The following is a 19,034-nucleotide window of genomic DNA, read 5'->3' as shown; positions in this document are numbered from 1 at the left end:
AACCTGGGAGGCGGAGGTTGCAGTGAGCTGAGATGGTGCCATTGTACTCCAGCCTGGGCAACAAGCGCGAAACACCGTCTCGAAAAAAAAAAAAAGAAAAAGAAGAAAAGAAAAAAAAAATCATGTTTGGACTATGTGGTCAGAGGAGGCAGCAAATTCTTAGGTAGAATGTGTATGACACAGCAAAATTCAACAGGATATGGAGAGATTTTCATTTATGTAAGATACAAGGATAATCAATTTAACTTATCTTTTATTGAAGTATGATTAGTTGTCAGATTAGAGAAATTAGCAATAAAAGAATATTGTCAATAATACTTTCAGTTATTTTAAAATACATGGTTTTCTTTCCACAGAAGAGAGGTGTCAAATTATACAGTTTGCCAAGAAGTGAAATAGTACACCAGGTACTAACACTGATTCATAGTTTCTGTTACACTGTGCAGAGTTCAGTTACCTTAGGAGATTTGAGTTCTCCTCGCCTCCAGTTAGTATCAATTCTGTGCTGTCTGATGTATGCACTTTTCCATGGACTGTGTATGAAACCTGGTTTTATTACTTTTCTTCTCTTGATGTGCAATGGTTCATCAATCCCTAAAGTGTTACAGTTCAAACGTAAATTGCCTTCACCAATAATAAAAATTACACATTTTATAAAGTGTTCCATCTTCCTTTCTGTTCAAAACCACTGAAATGCAAGACACTGTCCAATTTCTAATACTGTTATCACAGTACGTAACAATAAAGTTTGCATTCTATATGGCATATTTTTGTATTATTTCATTTCTTTCTCAAAATGATTCTAGAAGATGCTGACAAAGATGCGAGGAAACTAGAATGCTTGTGCAAATGGTGCAGCTACTGTGGAAAACAGTCTGGTGGTTCCCCAAAACAAACACAGAATTAACATATGATCTAGCAATTCTACTTCTTGGATGCGTAACCAAAAGAATTAAAAGCAGAGCCTCAAACAGTTATCTGTACACCTATTTTCATAGCAGAATTATTCACAATAGCTAAAAGGTACAGGCAATCCAAGGGTCCTTCGACAGATGGATAGCATTAGATACATATACCTAGCAGAATAGCGGAAATTCTGACACATGCTATGACATGGATGAACCTTGAAGACATTATGCTAAGTGAAATAAGCTGATTGCAAAAGGACAAATATTGTATGATTTCACTTATATGAGGTACCTAGAGCAGTCAAACTCATAGAGATAGGAAGTAAAAGAGTGGTTGCCAGAGGCTGTGGAAAGGAATAATGGGAAGTTGTAACAGTGGGCATGGAGTTTCACTTGAGGAAGATGAAGTTGTAAAGATAGATGGTAGTGATAGTTGCAAAACAATGTGAATGTATTTAATACCACTGAACTGTACATTTAAGAATGGTTAAATTGATATATTACATACACATTATCACAATTTTTAAAAGATTTTTAAAAATGATTATATGGGAGAAGGGAAGGCAGGGATTAATCCCACTTTATGTATACAGATACTTAAGAAAGAAGATTTCACTGATTAACCTAAGCCCCACAGAGGGCAAAAGCAGGATGAGAAACCCCTGGATCTTTACCTCTAAGCTTTATTAACTGGACTAACCATCAATGCTCCCCACTTGACTACAACCACCATGAAGGGAAGGATCACCTATAGAGTACCTGCATCATGATCTATGATTCTTTCTCAAAAATTTTGCTTCTGAGGCACATAATAGTTTTGTATTTTCTCAAAAATACTATTTTTCTGGATGCCTGCTGGGAGGAAAAAAAAAAAAAGTCCTCCCAATACAGAAGATAACTACTCCTCTACTAAGGAAAAAAACAGGTTTCAAGAACATAAGCTCCATGACAGAAAGAGAACTTCAGTTCACTGCTGTATCACCCACCTTTAAGAAATGTCTAGCTCATAGGTGTTCAATAAATATGTAAGGAATGAACTAATACTAAATATTTGAATATTTAATTGGTGATATAATTTTGAGGTTTCCTTTAAATCATCCTCATCTTGACTTTTTCATTGTTTATTAATTCTACTAGTGATAGGAAGCAAATTACAAATATTTGCTATTAGTTATATTGTTTGTTAAAGGGGTTAGCTGCAAGATTTGGCTCATTTGAATGTGTAGAATAACGTGTGGATTTTACTGTAAGTAGGTGAATATTCTTATTTTTAATTTTTCTACTTTTTTTCAGAATCACTCTGATTTTTCAAAGTATAAACATAGCCTCTATACAATTTTGAACCTTACCCTCTTCTTTGCATTTTTCTCTCCAGAGAAGGTTGTCTTCAGCCAAAATTCTCCAGTAGCGACACGTCTGAGCCGCTTGTAGCAGGTCTTTGGGTTCCAGGAATGAAAGCACATAAAGTGCCAACTAAGAAAAAGAAAAATGCTTAGTGTAATACCCACATTTAAATAAATATATGGATTATATAATAAGTCAATTATTCTCCACAGGATGAAATACTTTATAACTCTCTGATTTCTAAAATTATGAAAGGCAGTAACTTCAGTCCTAACAAATATATACCAGATAAAAAAACATACACATACCTTATTGGTTTTTATGAACTTCATTTTACTAACTCTTTACCTCTGCAAGGACTACTTATTAAACCTCTCTGTCTCTGCTCATGCCTTTGCTCTGTGAGACTCAACTCAATAATGCTTTTTCAAAAAAATGTTATTAGTTGTTTAGCTTTGTTCTCTCTCCCACTACAATGTAAATTCACTGAAGACACGACCTAAATGCTTGCCTGACAGATAAGAAATGAGATTTTTATATATTCTGTGTGGTATGACTTCAGATCATTTCTCATAGATATTTATCATAATTAACAGTCTTCACATCAAAGTGTTTATCATAATGAACTTTTGAAATACTTACATCCTTGAGTGTAAATGACAAAGGAGGACAATTATTAAACTATTCCATAGACATATAAAAGTAATTGAGTTCTAATTACTTACATTACTTATAAGGATCTTCTTGATGGGCCACATAGAGTTGCATATTTGAGCTAACTCTTAAGTATACTATCAATTTTAAAATTTCGTTCATAATACTTACAAACCATCATTTTTTTTCAGTATGTCAGTTTATAAATAAACAAAGATAAAGGAAAAATAAAGAGGAAAAAAAAGAGAAGGGAATTATAGCCTCTGACTATAATTATTCAAGTAGCCTCACTTATCATATAAAATTTTAAATTATTTTAGGGAAAATAATTTAAATAGAGCAATTAAGTTCAGTTTTCATATGAACTGAATGACAAGAACTAAAACAAATTATCCTTTAAAGGGTCAAGGATCATATAGGGAGTAAAAGCACAATTTTAATTATTTTTTGATGCTAAATAGAAATTATATAATATAAATTATATGCTTTCCCAATGACTTTGTATATATAAGGAATTCATCATTGGGTGGGTACAGTGGCTCACTGCTGTAATATCAGCAATTGTGGGAGGCTGAGGTGGGTGGATCACTTGAGGCCAGGAGTTTGAGACCAGCCTGGCTAACATGGTGAAACTCCATCTTTACTAAAAATACAGAAATTAGCCAGGAGTAGTGGCGCACGCTTATAATCCAAGCTACTTGGGAGGCCGAGGTGTAAGAATCACTTGAACCCAGCAGGCAGAGGTTGCAGTGAGGGAAACTCATAGCAGTACACTCTAGCATGGGTGACAGAGCAGGACTCTGTCTCAAAAACAAAAACAACAACAACAACTCATCATTAATTACATATTTACTGAGTATATTCAATATACAAAATACTCCAACCAGCCAGTATTCAGTTTACTACTACTACTGATGAATGATAGTGAAAAAACTTTTTTTGTGAAATAATTACTTTTGGTATATCAGAGAAGACCAGTATTATGTACAGAAGTTGAGTCATTTAAAATAAAAAGGTGTAACTACATTCAACAATACTCACACATAATATAATATCAAGATTATACTTAATGGATACTCCAAAAGCCACTTAATTTGGGAATTACCAATCAATCAAAGCCTAGGCAAGTTCACTTTGTGTCAGTATAGCAGTAATGTGATGTTACCATTACTAATCTATGTAGAATTGTAATTTAACATAGAAATTACCAGGCACAAAAATATTTGTGCAAAAGAGGTGCTAATTAATGATCAAGATATTATTCTAAAAACAGAAAAAGTCTATTCTTTTCTTTGCTTTAGTTATCTGACTAAACTAGAAATCAGATAATTTACAGAAATAGTCAATGGATTTTAACAGCTAGGAAACAACAATTCCAGAACAGCTTAGATTTCAAAAGTACACCCCCAAATCAACAGGTAAAATTTCCAGCATTAACAGTGACTAAGAAATCATCTAGTCCAGTGCATTAAAGAGAAATACAAATAAATACTAAGGCACTAAAGAAAGTTGAAGTGCTAACTCTATAGGTTACTGGCATACTTTCCTTTAAAGTAGTGAAGATCCTAACTTAACCAAGAACTTCAACTTATTACATGTCATAATCTAGCCAGTTCATCAAAACATCAAAGCAATACAGAAAATACACAAAGCAAAATGAAAATATGAATTAAAAAATCAGAAAGAATGTTTAAACTAGAGAAGAAGTAGAGCACAAATATGCTTTCAACAAGATTATGTCTTATAAGGTTTTGAATTAAACTGCCAAGACAAAAAGAGAATAGCAATTAGTTGCATGATTTACTACATATTATGAGGAAATATACCAGTTCCCTCAGAGGAAGCAAGGTTGTATCATGTAGGGCTCTGAAATGGACTGAATGTCTATATTCCCTCAAATTCATGTTGAAATCCTAACCCCCAATGTGGTGGCATTAGCAAGCAAGGTGTCTGGAAAATAATCAGGTCATGAGGTTGGAACCCTCATGAATGCGATTAGTACTCTCATAAAAGGGGCGTCACCCTGCCACCCCAACCTTCCAGAAAATTAGCCAAGTGTGGTGGCACATGCCTATAGTCCTAGCTACTCAAGAGAACTGTTTGAGGCTGCAGTGAGCTATGATCATGCCACTGCACCCCAGCCTGGGCAACAGAGTGAGACTCTGTCTCTCCAACCACTTTGGTAGGGAGTCATGGGTTTCTTGCAGCCAAGTCATTTGGTCCAGCTAATGCAGTTTCCTATTCATTTGTTTTAAATGTAAAACCCAGATTAGTATTTCTTCCTAAAGACCACTTCTGCCAGAGAAAAGCTGTCGAATTGAAACCTATTTCAGATAATTACCTTTTCCTTGTCCAACTCTGTAAGAATTGCTATTTTTTATTTTTCTCTATAACCTATATGAAAGACAACCACATTGTACTTAAAGGGTAGCCAAAATTTTCCCAGACTTGCTATATTTCAGTAGATTAAACTAGTCAAGGAAAAAAATAATAATCCTATATTAAGAATTTCAGGTTTTGTTCTACATCATCTACTATATGATTATGATTTTCTTGGTATTCACTTACAAAGACATTGCTATTCATCACAAGCCTCCCATGTGAAACTAGTGAGATTTTTGTCAAGCTTTTTGAGATTAATAAGTAAATGTTTCTAAAGAGTTCTGATATCTGTCCAAAGGAATTATAAGAAAAATAAGTCCATTTCCTGACAAGAAGGTAACAATGTTTTAAATAATAATACTTTGTTTCTAAAAGTATAATGTTAATTTTCTTAAAAACTTCGACCTATACCATTATTTATCCACATGGACAATAAAGCATTTTTCAAAACAGGAAACTTATTTTCCTGGTAGTTGAAAACAAGAGGGAAACACTGATGATATGCTAAACCAAGGCTCTCCCGTAGTCTCCTACCTAACTAATTTCACTTCTTTTCCCCGAGGCAGTCTTTAAAAGCACACTTAAACCAAGAGAATCTTTATTGGATTTACCCTGGTTATTGATTATTTGTTATTAGTTCTTAGATTTTTAAAAATACTTTCATATTCTAATCTTAAACCACATTTTTGTGTGTTAAGAAGTTACTATGGAAATTCAAATAAAGCAAAACAAACCAAAAACCTCACCATTATTAGAAATACGAGAATAAATAAGACTATGAGAAGGCCTGCATTTTAACAAAAATGATACCCTCTAAAACAAGGAGGATATCACTAAGGAAACTATAGAGAATATATCAAAGGTGAATAAAATCACTTTCAGTCAAATATTTATGTGTTTCCCGTTATTAATGCCTTTCTGGAAGCAAAGAGAGCTGATGTCACTTTCATAAGCCAAATCTATTCAAAGAATTCAGTTTTAGAAAGAGCTAGCAAAAATAAAAATTTTCTTCTGGGCCAATGTCATTTTTAAAAAGCACTGAGTAGAAAACATTTCAGGAAGAAGAGATTTTCTCCATTTTGCTTTTCTCTAGAGTTATAGAGTTATGTTTAGTTCTATGCATTAAATACAATATAACTATTTTATTTGTATCCAATGTGAAATTCTAACTGGGACTATCTTTCATATCATTAGAATATTTAGAATGATAATCTTAAAAAATGACTCCTTTTCTGTTCAAATTTGAAGTTTCAGGATCATTTGAAATAGTATATTAGCATTTTATATTGTCTTCTTAGCTGACATATAACTAGCGGCATATACATGCTACTTATGAAAATATAAATATGCATATTACTTATGAAAATATAAATTCATAAAATTACTTATGAAAATATAAATAATCAGCATGGGGATGCTGACTATTTAATATTATATTATTCTGCTTGCTGACAAAATAAAATTACTAAGTGTATAATATCAGTAATGCCTTATTTATAGTTATGAATGCCCAAATAATCAGTCTATGATCGTTTCAGCTTACATAAAAATATAAAGAAATAGACAAATAATTCCCAAAGAAGTGCTGTTAGTATGTAATTAGTATGGAAAATCTGTATGTGTGTAATGCAGATGGGGAGGAGAATGATTAGTAGATAAAATATACACATGTGAAATTATAATATTTGTATTTAAAATAATTATACAATGTAAGTCGAAGAGAACTGTAATTCAATAGAATCATAAAACTATTGGTCTTGAAAGGACTTAAGATATACAATAAAATAAGAGAAAAAGTATTGCCATTTTAATAAAGTCAAAATTTTAAAAAATATGCTATAATGAATATACCAAGACAACTAAACGCTGGGCTTCAAATAACCTGGCAAAAAAATCTTGGTAAAGAAATAATTAAATTAGTGAGACTCAATAGTTACTCTCATATATGACTTATTCAAGTAGTGGAAAGGAGTTACTTAGTCCACATGCATACTTTAATCTGACAATTACATTATTAAGTCACAGCAATTTATCAATCTACAGCCCTCTTTACCACTAATTAAGAGTGTCAAACTGACAATACTGAATACCATAATTAGCATGACAATGTTTAAAGGTGGTAGCCGTTGAGTTATATATTCAAATAACACCCAATGAAGATGTAATTGATAATTCTTACCTCTTTAGGGAGCAATGAAATGAAGTCTCGTTGAAACTGGGGTTCTATCACTTGCATCATATGTTTTACTTGTGTTGGTTCACAACTATCAATGAGTTCATCTAAAGCAAGCAATTTCTCTGGTCCACTCCAGCTCTATCAAAGAGAATGAGAAATTTTTATTATTTTAACAGATGTCCCAAATTATAGGCTTATAAAGGAAAACTCACACCTATACACAACCATAGGTGAACAAGGTAGAATTGTATAAAAACTGGCTCCTTTTACTGACATTTTTTCCACAAGGTATTGAAGAAGGCATTTAATTTTATCGCTTACCAACCACTTTTATTTTGTAAAAGCTTTAAAAAAGTCATGTTTGACAGAGAAATATTTTTTTCATTAAATTATTATAATAGTTATATGTTCATCTACCACCAAGACACTAATTGAGAAGCCAAAATTTTATTCAAGAAACATCATTTTTGGTTACTGAGCAAATAATAGAAAATTTTGAGAATTTTTCTTTCTCTACATTCTTTCTAGTGGGCACCATAAAATTAGATGGTTTTATTAAGGTACTCATCTGAAAAAAGAGGAGCAGCATCATTCAGAGAAAAATTAGTAACTGTATAATTACACATTTGACAAGTGTCTTCCACAAATTAAACAGGCTTTGATTTGTTATGTGAAAATAATTTCAGATAAAAAACAATCAACAATAGAAAATAGTAGCTGACAGTGGTAAAGTTAGAATATAAACAAAGGCCAAAAGAGGGTAAGAGAGAAAGTGATACACTATAAAAACACAAAAACACACAATTATGCTTCAGAAATAAGAGTTTCTTTAAATGACATCAGGAGATTATCTTAAAATTTTATTATTTTCCCCTCAGTGAAGAACACCTGCACAGAAAAGCCATGGTTCTTAAAAGGAAAAACTAAAATGCCATGTGAATAATTCAAATGTAACAATTTTACACATTTAAATAACCTCATAAAACTTAAATGAAAGAACATTCTTAAGCAGGCCTTCATTTCTGCAAATCCACTTATTTAAGTATCATTGTAAGAATTATTGTGTCTACTTTACAAGTGAATGAATAGAGAATAGATGAGGTTTTCAGTTAAAAAGATCTCCATTCCATTTTGCCATTCCATTTCTTGTCCAAACAAGAAAACTTGATCCAAGAATTGAAAGATAAAATAATTGAAAACAGATATATTAAGGATATCAGGGGCCACATTTGGAATACTTTTTAAAGTATTTACCCCTGTGGAATCTACAATAAACTTCTTCTCTTCTTTCTTATCATAAAGTATGTATTAAATTGGCAATACAATAAAACATTTCAATAGTATTTATTTCCATAGTGTATTCCATTTTATCACCTAATGTTAAGGAAATACAGGCTCCAACCAGTTGTGTCCCTTCCTTTTGCTTCTACAAATACATGCACCTAGAACATTCACCTTGAGTCTTACCTTGTACCTTTTATGGTCAGGGGGAGGATATATTTACATAGAAATGTAAAATATTCATAAACATGTATATGTACACACGTGACCAATTAAAAGCAGTTAATTTGAAGTTTAATAATCTTGTTTGGTTTCTCTCACATAACTTCAAATACTGGTTTAAAATTTACCTCTTTGACATAACTTACAGTGATCAACCTCCACTCATCTCTCTCCAACTGGTATCATAGAACAAACTCATTAACTTGTTTTGTTTTGATAATATGCTATTCCTCTCCATCTACATCATAGACGATGCATGGACACTAGTATAAGGACATGCTCATTTTGAGTGACTGATAACTATGTTAACTTGATTAAAATTTAGCTTTAGGCCACATGTGTTGGTTCATGCCTGTAATCCCAGCAGTTTTGGGAGGCCGAGGCAGGAGGATCACTTGAGCTCAGGAGTTTGAGACCAGTCTGGCAACATAACGAAACCCCATCTCTACAAAAAAATTAAAAATTAGCCAGGCATGCTGGAGTATACCTGTAGTCCCAGCTACTCAGGGAGCTGTGGCAGGAGGTCAAGTCTGCAATGAGCTATGATCATGCCACTGCACTCCAGCCTGGGTGACAGAGTGAGACTTTGTCTCCAAAAAAAAAAAAAAAAAAGGCAGCTAATATATGAAATATCTTTTATCAAGGCTTTTGGAGGATAGGGTGTAGAATTAAAGAAGACAGGACAGATGATAAATAACTAATTCAGATCTTAGCTAAGTATTTGAAACTGTGTCAGAAATTTCTACATATTTAAGAAAAAGTACATGGAAAAATATTATGCCTGTTTAACAAAATATTTCTGACTCTAAACAATATATTTTTATTTTGTTTTAAAGAATCTTTGATTTAATAAGAATCAAATACAATTTAAAATGTCTCAATTTAAATTATACAGTCAGATGTTACTTTGTGATAGTTTATTAAAAAGTATACCACTCACAAAGATGAGTAGCATAAGAAAATCAGACTGTTTCCACTGATCACACACATTCAACAGTCCTGTTGTTTAAAATCACATCTCTTTGGTGATTCTAAATAACGATCTGAACCATAAAAACAGCTTTCCTCTGTCCAGCCTGGAGTTCTTTCCTGAACTCCAGACCTATACATGTTGTTGCTTTTTCAACATCTGTTCTTAGAAATGTAATTGAAACTTAACATGTCCATGATCTTTCTCTCCAAATCTGTACTTCTACAGTCTTGCTCATTTCAGTAAAATCAACTTTATTTTACTAGTTACTCAGGCCAAGAAGTCTTTGGTCATTCCTGTCTCCTACCTCTCTTTCACCATCAGATGGTTTTGATTCAAATGAACTCATAGCCTTAAACTTTAAAATATATCCACAATGTATACTACACTGGACAGAGCTACCAGTATGTCTCACCTAGATTATTCTTCTACCTCCCTAAGTGGTCTTCCAGCTTTCTACATTTGACTCCTCATTCTATTCTCCACACTGCACTCAATGCTACTGTTAGAAAGTCTTAAACCTTCTTAAAGCCTTCTAATGGCTTTCCACTTCACTCAAAGTAGAAATTAGTCCTGAGGTTGGCCTATACTAATTTCCCATTACTTTTCCTCTTATTTACTCTGCTCTGCCATACACACTCTTTCTGTGCTGTAAACACTCCAGGCACACTCAGCTTCACAACATCATTCCTTGCTGTTCCTTGGGACATTGTTTCCCTAGATACCCACGTGCCTTGCTTCCTTACTTCCTTCCCTGAGCAACCTTTCTAAAATTGCAACCAGTTCCAAACCCATCCACCTCATCCCCTTGTGACTAGAATGTAGGTTTCATGAAAAAGGGGTTTTTGTCTGTTTTATTCACTATTGCATACCAGACCCAAGTAGGGCCTAGCACATAAAAGATGCTTAGTAAATATTTATTGGATAAATAAATGAATCCCAAAGAATCAAGAAATACTATCTCTAAATTAATGCTATCATCTCAAGGCTACCTGTAGAAAGTATTTCTATTCTTTATATTTGATGGTATCACTGGGACTTGCTTGATTAGTCTGGTTCCAAGTGTGGTTTCAAATTTTGTCTTATACAGTTTAGCAGAAGGGACATATTCATTAACATGAAAACCTTGCAGCTAATGACCACATATATATATATAAAATAACAACCTACAACAACCATTTACGAAGAATAGTTGAGAGAGAACTGAATTGGGGGTTAGGATATAATTTTAGGAGATATTGTCAGTATAATTAGCTTACAATTTGACCTCTTCAGGCCTTAGTTTCTTTATCTGCAAAAGCAAAGTATTGGATAATTCTTATAATTATTATTTTACTGGTATTTGAAAAGTGGTTGTCCCAGAAAAGAGAAAAAGAAAGTACTTCCTTTGGCCTTTCATGGTAGTCATGTTGGAACATGTTGAAGGGGACAGGAAAAGCATTCCAAGTTCAGAAGCAAATTTTAATTTATGGACAAAATTGCAAATGCAAATTTGAAAATTCCCCATGGAAGTGGTGTTTTATTTCAGGTAAATGAAAGCACAGAGTTAGTAGAAAAGAGTAGAAGGAGCACTAAACTGCAATCAAGAGCTTTGGTTTCACCAAGAAACTCACTGTAGAACCACATGGAGGTCTCTTAACGAGTCTGAGTCTCAGAGAACCCACCTACACAGTGAGAGGCTTAGTCCCGGCCAGTGGTTCCCAAATGCTGATCAAGGAAAGCAATAATTACTGAGCTCTAAAACTCACCAGCAGACAGTCTGATTCAGTGGCTGAAGACATTTTATTTTTTAAACAAGCAACTCATCCAGTGTTGACATAGATGATTCACAAAGCAGCATTTGGGAACCACTGGTCTCAATGATCTTTAGTGTCCCAATTAGATACACTGTTTTAGGACCTTCGATAGAACTGCACCTGAATTTCATGTGGTAAAGAACTCACTTCTCCGGCACCTCTAGCACATGGTTATCCAGTCTGCTTCAACAGTTCCAGGATTCGTGTAACTCATTATCTCCCATTCTACTGTGGGCCAGTTTTAATTGTTAGGTTTAACTTAATGCCAAAATCTGACTCAAAGAACATGATTCAGGTTCTACTTTCTGAAGAAACCAAGAACGAGTCTTTTTTCTACTTTTACACAAAAGTCTTAAAAATATTAAAAACAGACATAACATTTTCCCTTAGTCTTCTCTAGCTAAAACCACGACTTTCTTCAAGTCCTTCACACATAACAAAGTTTCCTGATCACTGTGTCCCAAATACAATTTCAAAGTAATAATAAATTCAATTTTTGGCAGTATCCTGTGGGTTTTAATTTTTTGTTGACTAGTGAATAAGATGTAAATAAAAGTAGGTTTGAGAACATGTACAATTTCTAAGTGTTCCTATGAAACCTAATTAAATCTTTCAATGGAGAAGTTTTTCTATTTTTAATATCAAAACACATGAATTTTATACTTATCATTTTAAAATATTTTGAGTGCAACAGATCTTTTCAAAGTACATAAATAGCTTAATTCAAATATGCTTTAATTAAAATAATGTAATTATTTATTTAATTAGGTAGAAGTTCTGTATGAGGTTAAAGTTCTTCCATATCACTGTATCTTTGATCCTCATACTGTGAAGCTAGTGTTAACGGTCCCTTTCTAGATCTGAGAAAATTTCTGAGGTCCAATAAGATTATTTCTTAATCAAGAGAAGAAACTAACATTTATTGATTCTCCAACATATTTCCAAGTATAACTTTAAGCACATGTACATGTTTTCTCCCCTTTGACAACTTTTTAACGTTAAATGTTTTAAAGAGTGAAAATAAAGGCAAGAATGGTTATATAATATTAATGAAATCGTTTTTAAGAGGCAATGTTAAAATTCTGAACTAAGAGCTTGTCCTTCTAAGTCATTTGTGCTAATCTCAAGATGCTTCTGAATATAAATTTCTGTATAAAATAATGTTCATGTAATTAATGTCTTTACCTACTGAAAATTTCAAGTGGGAAACCATTTATTAGCACCCAAATGATATAAACAAACCAAAAAAATGACCCACTCATTTCCCTAAATAAACAATCTGAAGCATCAATCTGACTGCCAAACAAAGTGGATCAATGGCTACTGAAAATTCAAATGATGTAAAATTTCTATTTTTTGGTTTCTGTCTTTAATTTGCACTTCTATTTTCCAGTGGCATTCTGTTTCAGTCTTCTTTTATGCAAAATGGAATATTATTTGTTCATACTCAATTTATAAACAGAGTACAAAGTGCTTTGTCAAAATAGATGGAGCTGGAGCAGAACAGTAAGAGAATAAGCTCTCCCATACTGTTTGTTATGCAACAGAAAAGTCATCATGAAATGCCCCCACAGCATATTTGTAGAAATCATGCCAGTTTAATTATCCCTCAACTATCTCACATAGGTCAACTCATGATTTCCCCACTTTATTATGAAATTATATCTCTCTACAAGTTAGACATTAAAGCACTGTAAGCCTTTAGGCAAGTCAATCATTTCTAGTTACTCTCGTACCAGCCCTGAAAATAAAGGGCAATGTACAACAATGAGGCCTTGGGTATGTCAGAGACAGATATGGTACTCAAAAAATGATGGTCCTGATCTGCCTGTCTAGTTGACCTTTTGTTGCTACAGATTTCTTTGCTAAAGAATACTTATCTGAAAAAAAAAAAAAAAAACTTATAGTACTATACCTGCAGGGTAATTCCACATGCTATTCCTGTTAACTATGAACAAGTTTTCTTCACTGTACCTACAGTTAAGCTAGTCTAACATTATTTAGCTTATTGAATAAAGCTTTTTTTTTTTTTGGTAACATTAACATTTCTGAAATTGGAATCCATCTAAAAAAATCTACAGTGTTTCAGATTTGATGAAATACAGTATGTAGTAACATTTAGACATTTTGTTTAAAAAGCATGAGCTAGCTAAACAAGCAAACGTTGTACAATGGACTCTCTAAAATATCCTGACTAAATAAAGCTGAAATGCCTCTTTCTATAGCTCAATATTAGAGAGTCCCCTTAAAATTGAGAAATACCCTAGATAGCAAGCAAAGAATATTCAGCTATTCCAAAACACTGGAAAAAATGAGCCCTACCACAGAAAAAATAAATCTTATTCTGAACTATCTTCTGATAAGAAATAAGCCTTTTCATATAAAATAAGCATTTTGGAGGGTATCTATGATGATAAAACTATTGCTAACAGTATAATTTCAATCATGTTGGTATTTTCTTATAAAAATGATATGAAATCAGCTCTACACTACTCTTGAGTACTGTGTTGTTCACACTATACGCATGTGTCCAGCATGGCAACACACACCCATATTCCCATCTCTTTGGCTTAATCAGAGATGATAAATATCTTTAAAGTATTTTTTAAGGCTATATAAGTGTTCAAGTTTTATTTTCACCTCTTATTGATGGCTAAATTTTTTTTAAAAAAGATAGGACAAAATTAAAAATTTAGAATTCTGAGGGCCTGCATAGGAAAACATAAAAATTAAGTAACATTTTACATTTTTACAAACCATCATGAACCAGAGGCAAAATAACTCAGGGGGAGGGGTAGGAATAATCCTTGGGGAAAAGATAAGTTTAACCAACAAATGTTTATGAAAACTTAAAAAAAAATTCTTTGTAACTGCAGTGGCTCATAGCATTTTAATAACAATAAAATACAACTTTCACTCCTCTAACCTAGAGATTCTTTAGTACCACTGACATTTTGGGCTGTATAATTCTTTGGCATGGAGATTGTCCTTTACAGTACTTCTACTCACTAGATGCCAGCAGCGTCCTGCCCACCCCCATCCCCTCAGTTATAAAAATGAAAAATGTCTTGAGACGCTTTTGTCTCATCAAGTGGAAAAACTAATTCCTGTTTAGAGCAAGGCTCAAATCTTTCAGTTACCAACCAAAAAAAGGTTTTCCTATTTGTTTGGAAATCACCTGAAAGGTTGGAAACCATTTTTAAAATCTACATAAAAGTGGTACTGTTCCAAGTTAGTTTTCTAGCTACAGAAGAAAAAAATAGGCACATTTATCTCATATTCATCTAGGCATTTAAAATATTAGGATTTATAAAGTGAACACCTTAAAAATCTGAAACACTAAACGTCAAATAAAGTATCATCTTTATTCTCTTATGCATTCATTAAATATCTAACCATTCATGCAGCCAGAGGTAGGGTAGTATATTCATTTTCCATTAGTATGGAGGCTAATATCAGATATCTTTGCTTTACATAATTTATATTATTTATTATTTGCAACAAATAATTGAGTGAGTGCTTAATTCTTGCCAACTATTTTGCTTAACTCTTGAATTATATGTACTATCTTACTGGAAGAAGAGATAAGTCAATGTAATATTACTATCTTAGGTTAGAAAATTCATAATACTCAAGGTTTGGTTATAACCACTCTTCCCTGTAAATGTCCAAATAATATAAATACTATTAAAATATAGTAATCAGAATTCAAGCACAGTAAGCCATATACGAGCCTGGCACTGAAGAAAACAAGCTTTATTAATTCTAGCTAGTATGGTTCTTAAATTACTCTTAAATCCCTAACTTACAGGCAATGCAGTTTAGAAAACGAGACAACCCAGAAACTCAAACATAAAGGAGACGAGGAAGAAAAGTCTTATTATTTTAAAAGTAATTTTCAAAAAATGTCAGTCCACAGTTACACAAATAAGTATTGGACTTTCTCAATTATGACACTCAAAAATTAAAATGAGTTCCCTTGTTTTTAATAGCATTTTTAAATTGAAATATACATAACATAATATTCACCATTTTAAAGTGTACACTTCAGTGCTTCCCATTATATTCATATTGCTGTGCAACCATCACCATTATCCAATTCCAGAACACTTCTATCACCCCAAAAGGAAAACATGTACCTATTGGCAGTTAGTCCTCTCCTCCTCCAACCATTAACCTACTTTTTGTCCCTATGGATTTGCCCATTCTGGATATTTTATATAAAGAGAATCAACATGTAGCCTTTTATGTCTGGCTTCTTTCACTTGGCAGAATGATTTCAAGGTTCATCCACAGTATAGCATGTATAAGTGCTTCTTCTTTTTTTACAGCTAAATAATCCCTTACTTTTTGTAGCAAGTAAGTGAAGCATTTCAAGTACTATGTTTAGATATGTCACCTGAAACATTTTCAGCCATTCCTGGAGGCCTGTAGGCGGCTGGACAGATGTAATTCGGCGTCGTTGTTGCCCTTGGCCATTGGCTGCTCTGAGGTCCCCAAAAGTTGTTGGTGTTGCTGAACATGGTACAAGCCCAGTGGTACTACAGAAAAGAAAGAAAGAGAGAAAGAAAGCGAGAGAGAGAAACAGAAAGAGAGAGAGAGAGAGAAAACAAGAGTGAAAGCAAAGATAAATACTTATTAATAATAGATTCTAGTACAAAGCATAATGATCTGGCATATTTCAAACATCAATTCAATTACTTACCTTTCTCCCAGAGATCACAGGTACATAAAACATACTTTGCTGTTCTTATAGTAAGTTTCCTCCCTCCTACATAACACCTGTTATTATCCCAGAAAAGCTAATTGCAACCAAATAACAGAATCTCCATTAAAAAAAAAGCAAGTTGTTAATATATACAAATAATGTTAAAATATTTCCTTAGAACATGCAAGTCCCACTTCTCCTATGACTGGTCTTCAGTGACATTAAGTAAAAAAAAGTTTAAATTTTCTTTATAAAAAGGGTTGTGATACTTTATTAATGCTTTAAAAAACTTAGACACAGAAATAGTACATTCAAATGTTTTGAATTTCAAGAGTCACATTAATTCTTTAAGTTTGCCCTAGATGCCTTCAAAATTGTCCATAATATTTCTCTCTAATTTTTTATTGTTATATATAAAGCTTGGTCTAAATATTTGCCAGGACTCAGTCTTAATTAGAAATACATTTAAGTATTAAGGACTTATTATACGCAAAAATAAGATCATCTAAACATTTTTATACAATAATTTAAATTTTGAGATTTAACTGCCTCAAAGAACTTGAAATTCAATTCTGCCACTAGTAAAATGGGGACCAACTAGATGATCTCTCTAACATTGTCTAACTATTCTAAAAATGACTAATTAATAGCAGAAAGATATTATGAATATATTAAACTTTCCTTTCTAATTTCTGCATGTAATTAAACTCAAGGCAAATACTGAATATCCATTTTAAAGACATTGGGGAAAAAAGCAGCAGGAAGATCTGGTTTAACGAAATTATATTTAAAAAGAAATCCACATTCAATTCATTGCATCCTAATAGTTAAGAATCAAACTGTGATAAATTACTAGTAAAATAACTCCTCCAGCTTTTTTTTTTCTATGCAGCATTATTTTGTTAAAAAAATTTTCTCTATCACCAGATTTTACAGAAAAGTCTTCTTATCTACCCCGTTTAAATCCTGTAATAGTAGAAATCAAAGAAAATCTCTAACATTCAAGAATTAAATCTATCTTTTCTTCTTTCAAATTCAAAGGTAAGTTCTATTTTCTTTTTCTCCAAAATAAAATAGGATGTGTTAATAACAAATTTTCTAAGAAAAAAAAATGATGGAAAAAAATCACAGTTTTATCTTATTAGCAAATGTTTCAAAAATATCACAAAACATCAAATATATACCTTCCTGAGAGTCTACAAAAAAACATGGAAATAAATATGCTGTTTGGTCTAATTTTGCTTTAATAAAATTATACATTAACAGGCTAAAAGTAAAACGTGTGCCTTTTCAGTTGTTTTGTCAATATAAAAAGTGAGGAACTAAAGATAAATTTTACAAAATTCTTTCTGTAATAAAAATTCAGCATTCATCTATTATAAGTTGCCTTAAAAATAACTGAACAATGTTAATACCTTTGTCCCAATATCAGCCATATTAATAAAAGACTGATAATGCTATTTTAAAAATAGCATTAATAGTTAGTTGAACATTAAATGCAAATTTCTCATCCAAGATATACTTTATCATGACTAGAAGGGAAAAGCAAAATGAAGTGAATAGTTTCACTTGTCTCTCTATCCCTCCACACCCTCTGGTGGAAGTGCCAAAACACAGTAAAACTGTCAAAAGGCAAAGCGTAACAGGAAGGGGGACAGTTAACATAAGAAAAATCACACAGAAAAGAAGCTCCTGAATAACTAAGAGATAGCTTTATTTTTCTCTTCTGTATAATCTCTTCACTTTCGAATGTAAGACTGTTCTAATTATTATGATTTTCAAATTTCATAAAAGAACATTTGAAAGAAATATTTTCTACAACTGAAATAAAAAGCAATTTCCCTGTAAGAGATACAATCTGTAATAACGTTCAATAAAAAATTACATCTGAGCAATGTTAGTCTTATTGCATCTTATAGAATAAAAAATAACTAAATCAAAATATTTTGAGAGAAAGGAGGAAATGTCATAACCATAAAGTTCTTATGGTTTCTACTGTTAACTTTCAATCACTTATTTTAAAAACTGGCAATTAAACAAAAAATTCTTTTTTAAGGACCAAAAAAAGCTCTAAGATACTTCGGTCATTTAAATTATAAAATACGACATTCCAAGTGACATTCAAAGCCATTTTTAATTGGCTGGGCAACAGACATTGTGCTTAAGTTAGCCTAATTAGTGTGAGAGTGGGAAAATTTTTATACTGATATAAAATCCAAATATGATGGACTGAAGTAGAAAAAGATTACAATTATATTTAGTTGTTATAGAAACCATTCTTCTGGTATAGAAATGCACGTGTTAAAAACTTAAGACCTACCAAGTAAAAGGAAATTTCTAACATATTACTTTCATGAAATAAGATTTAGTTAATAGTTGTGAGTTTTATTTCACTGCTAATAAATGTATCTTCAAATTTCCACATACAAATGTCTACCCTGTAACAGTTGTTGCTATAGGAACAAGATACAGATGCTCATATTCATATTTTATGGTTTCCTTTTTAAAATTCCTTAAATTTTGTAATTTTAAATTTTTGTTTACAAGAGAATTTCTGTTTGTGTCATACTTCAAATGTATTAGTAACAAAACA

At 32.3% G+C, this 19,034-nt stretch overlaps 1 protein-coding gene across 4 annotated transcripts in view; it reads right to left on the bottom strand.

Annotated features, from left to right (window-relative positions):
* The window catches only part of FBXW7 (F-box and WD repeat domain containing 7), a 239,323-nt gene that overhangs the window by 9,202 nt on the left and 211,087 nt on the right, over positions 1–19,034 (bottom strand). For all 4 annotated transcript variants that reach the window (XM_012448556.3, XM_021666697.2, XM_012448558.2 and 1 more), the window contains 4 exons: positions 16,133–16,274; positions 7,468–7,602; positions 2,258–2,381; positions 458–594 (listed from right to left, as the gene is read on the bottom strand). In XM_012448556.3, coding sequence (XP_012303979.1) covers positions 458–594; positions 2,258–2,381; positions 7,468–7,602; positions 16,133–16,274 — 538 coding nt within the window. The remainder of the gene's footprint in view (positions 1–457; positions 595–2,257; positions 2,382–7,467; positions 7,603–16,132; positions 16,275–19,034) is intronic.

This window comes from Aotus nancymaae, unplaced genomic scaffold, assembly GCF_030222135.1.
Source record: "Aotus nancymaae isolate 86718 unplaced genomic scaffold, 86718_ANA_hifiasm-v0.15.2.pri h1tg000033l, whole genome shotgun sequence".
Lineage (NCBI taxonomy): Eukaryota > Metazoa > Chordata > Mammalia > Primates > Aotidae > Aotus > Aotus nancymaae.
Note: the sequence above shows the minus strand (reverse complement) of the source record. Positions and strands in the feature narration are given on the sequence as shown.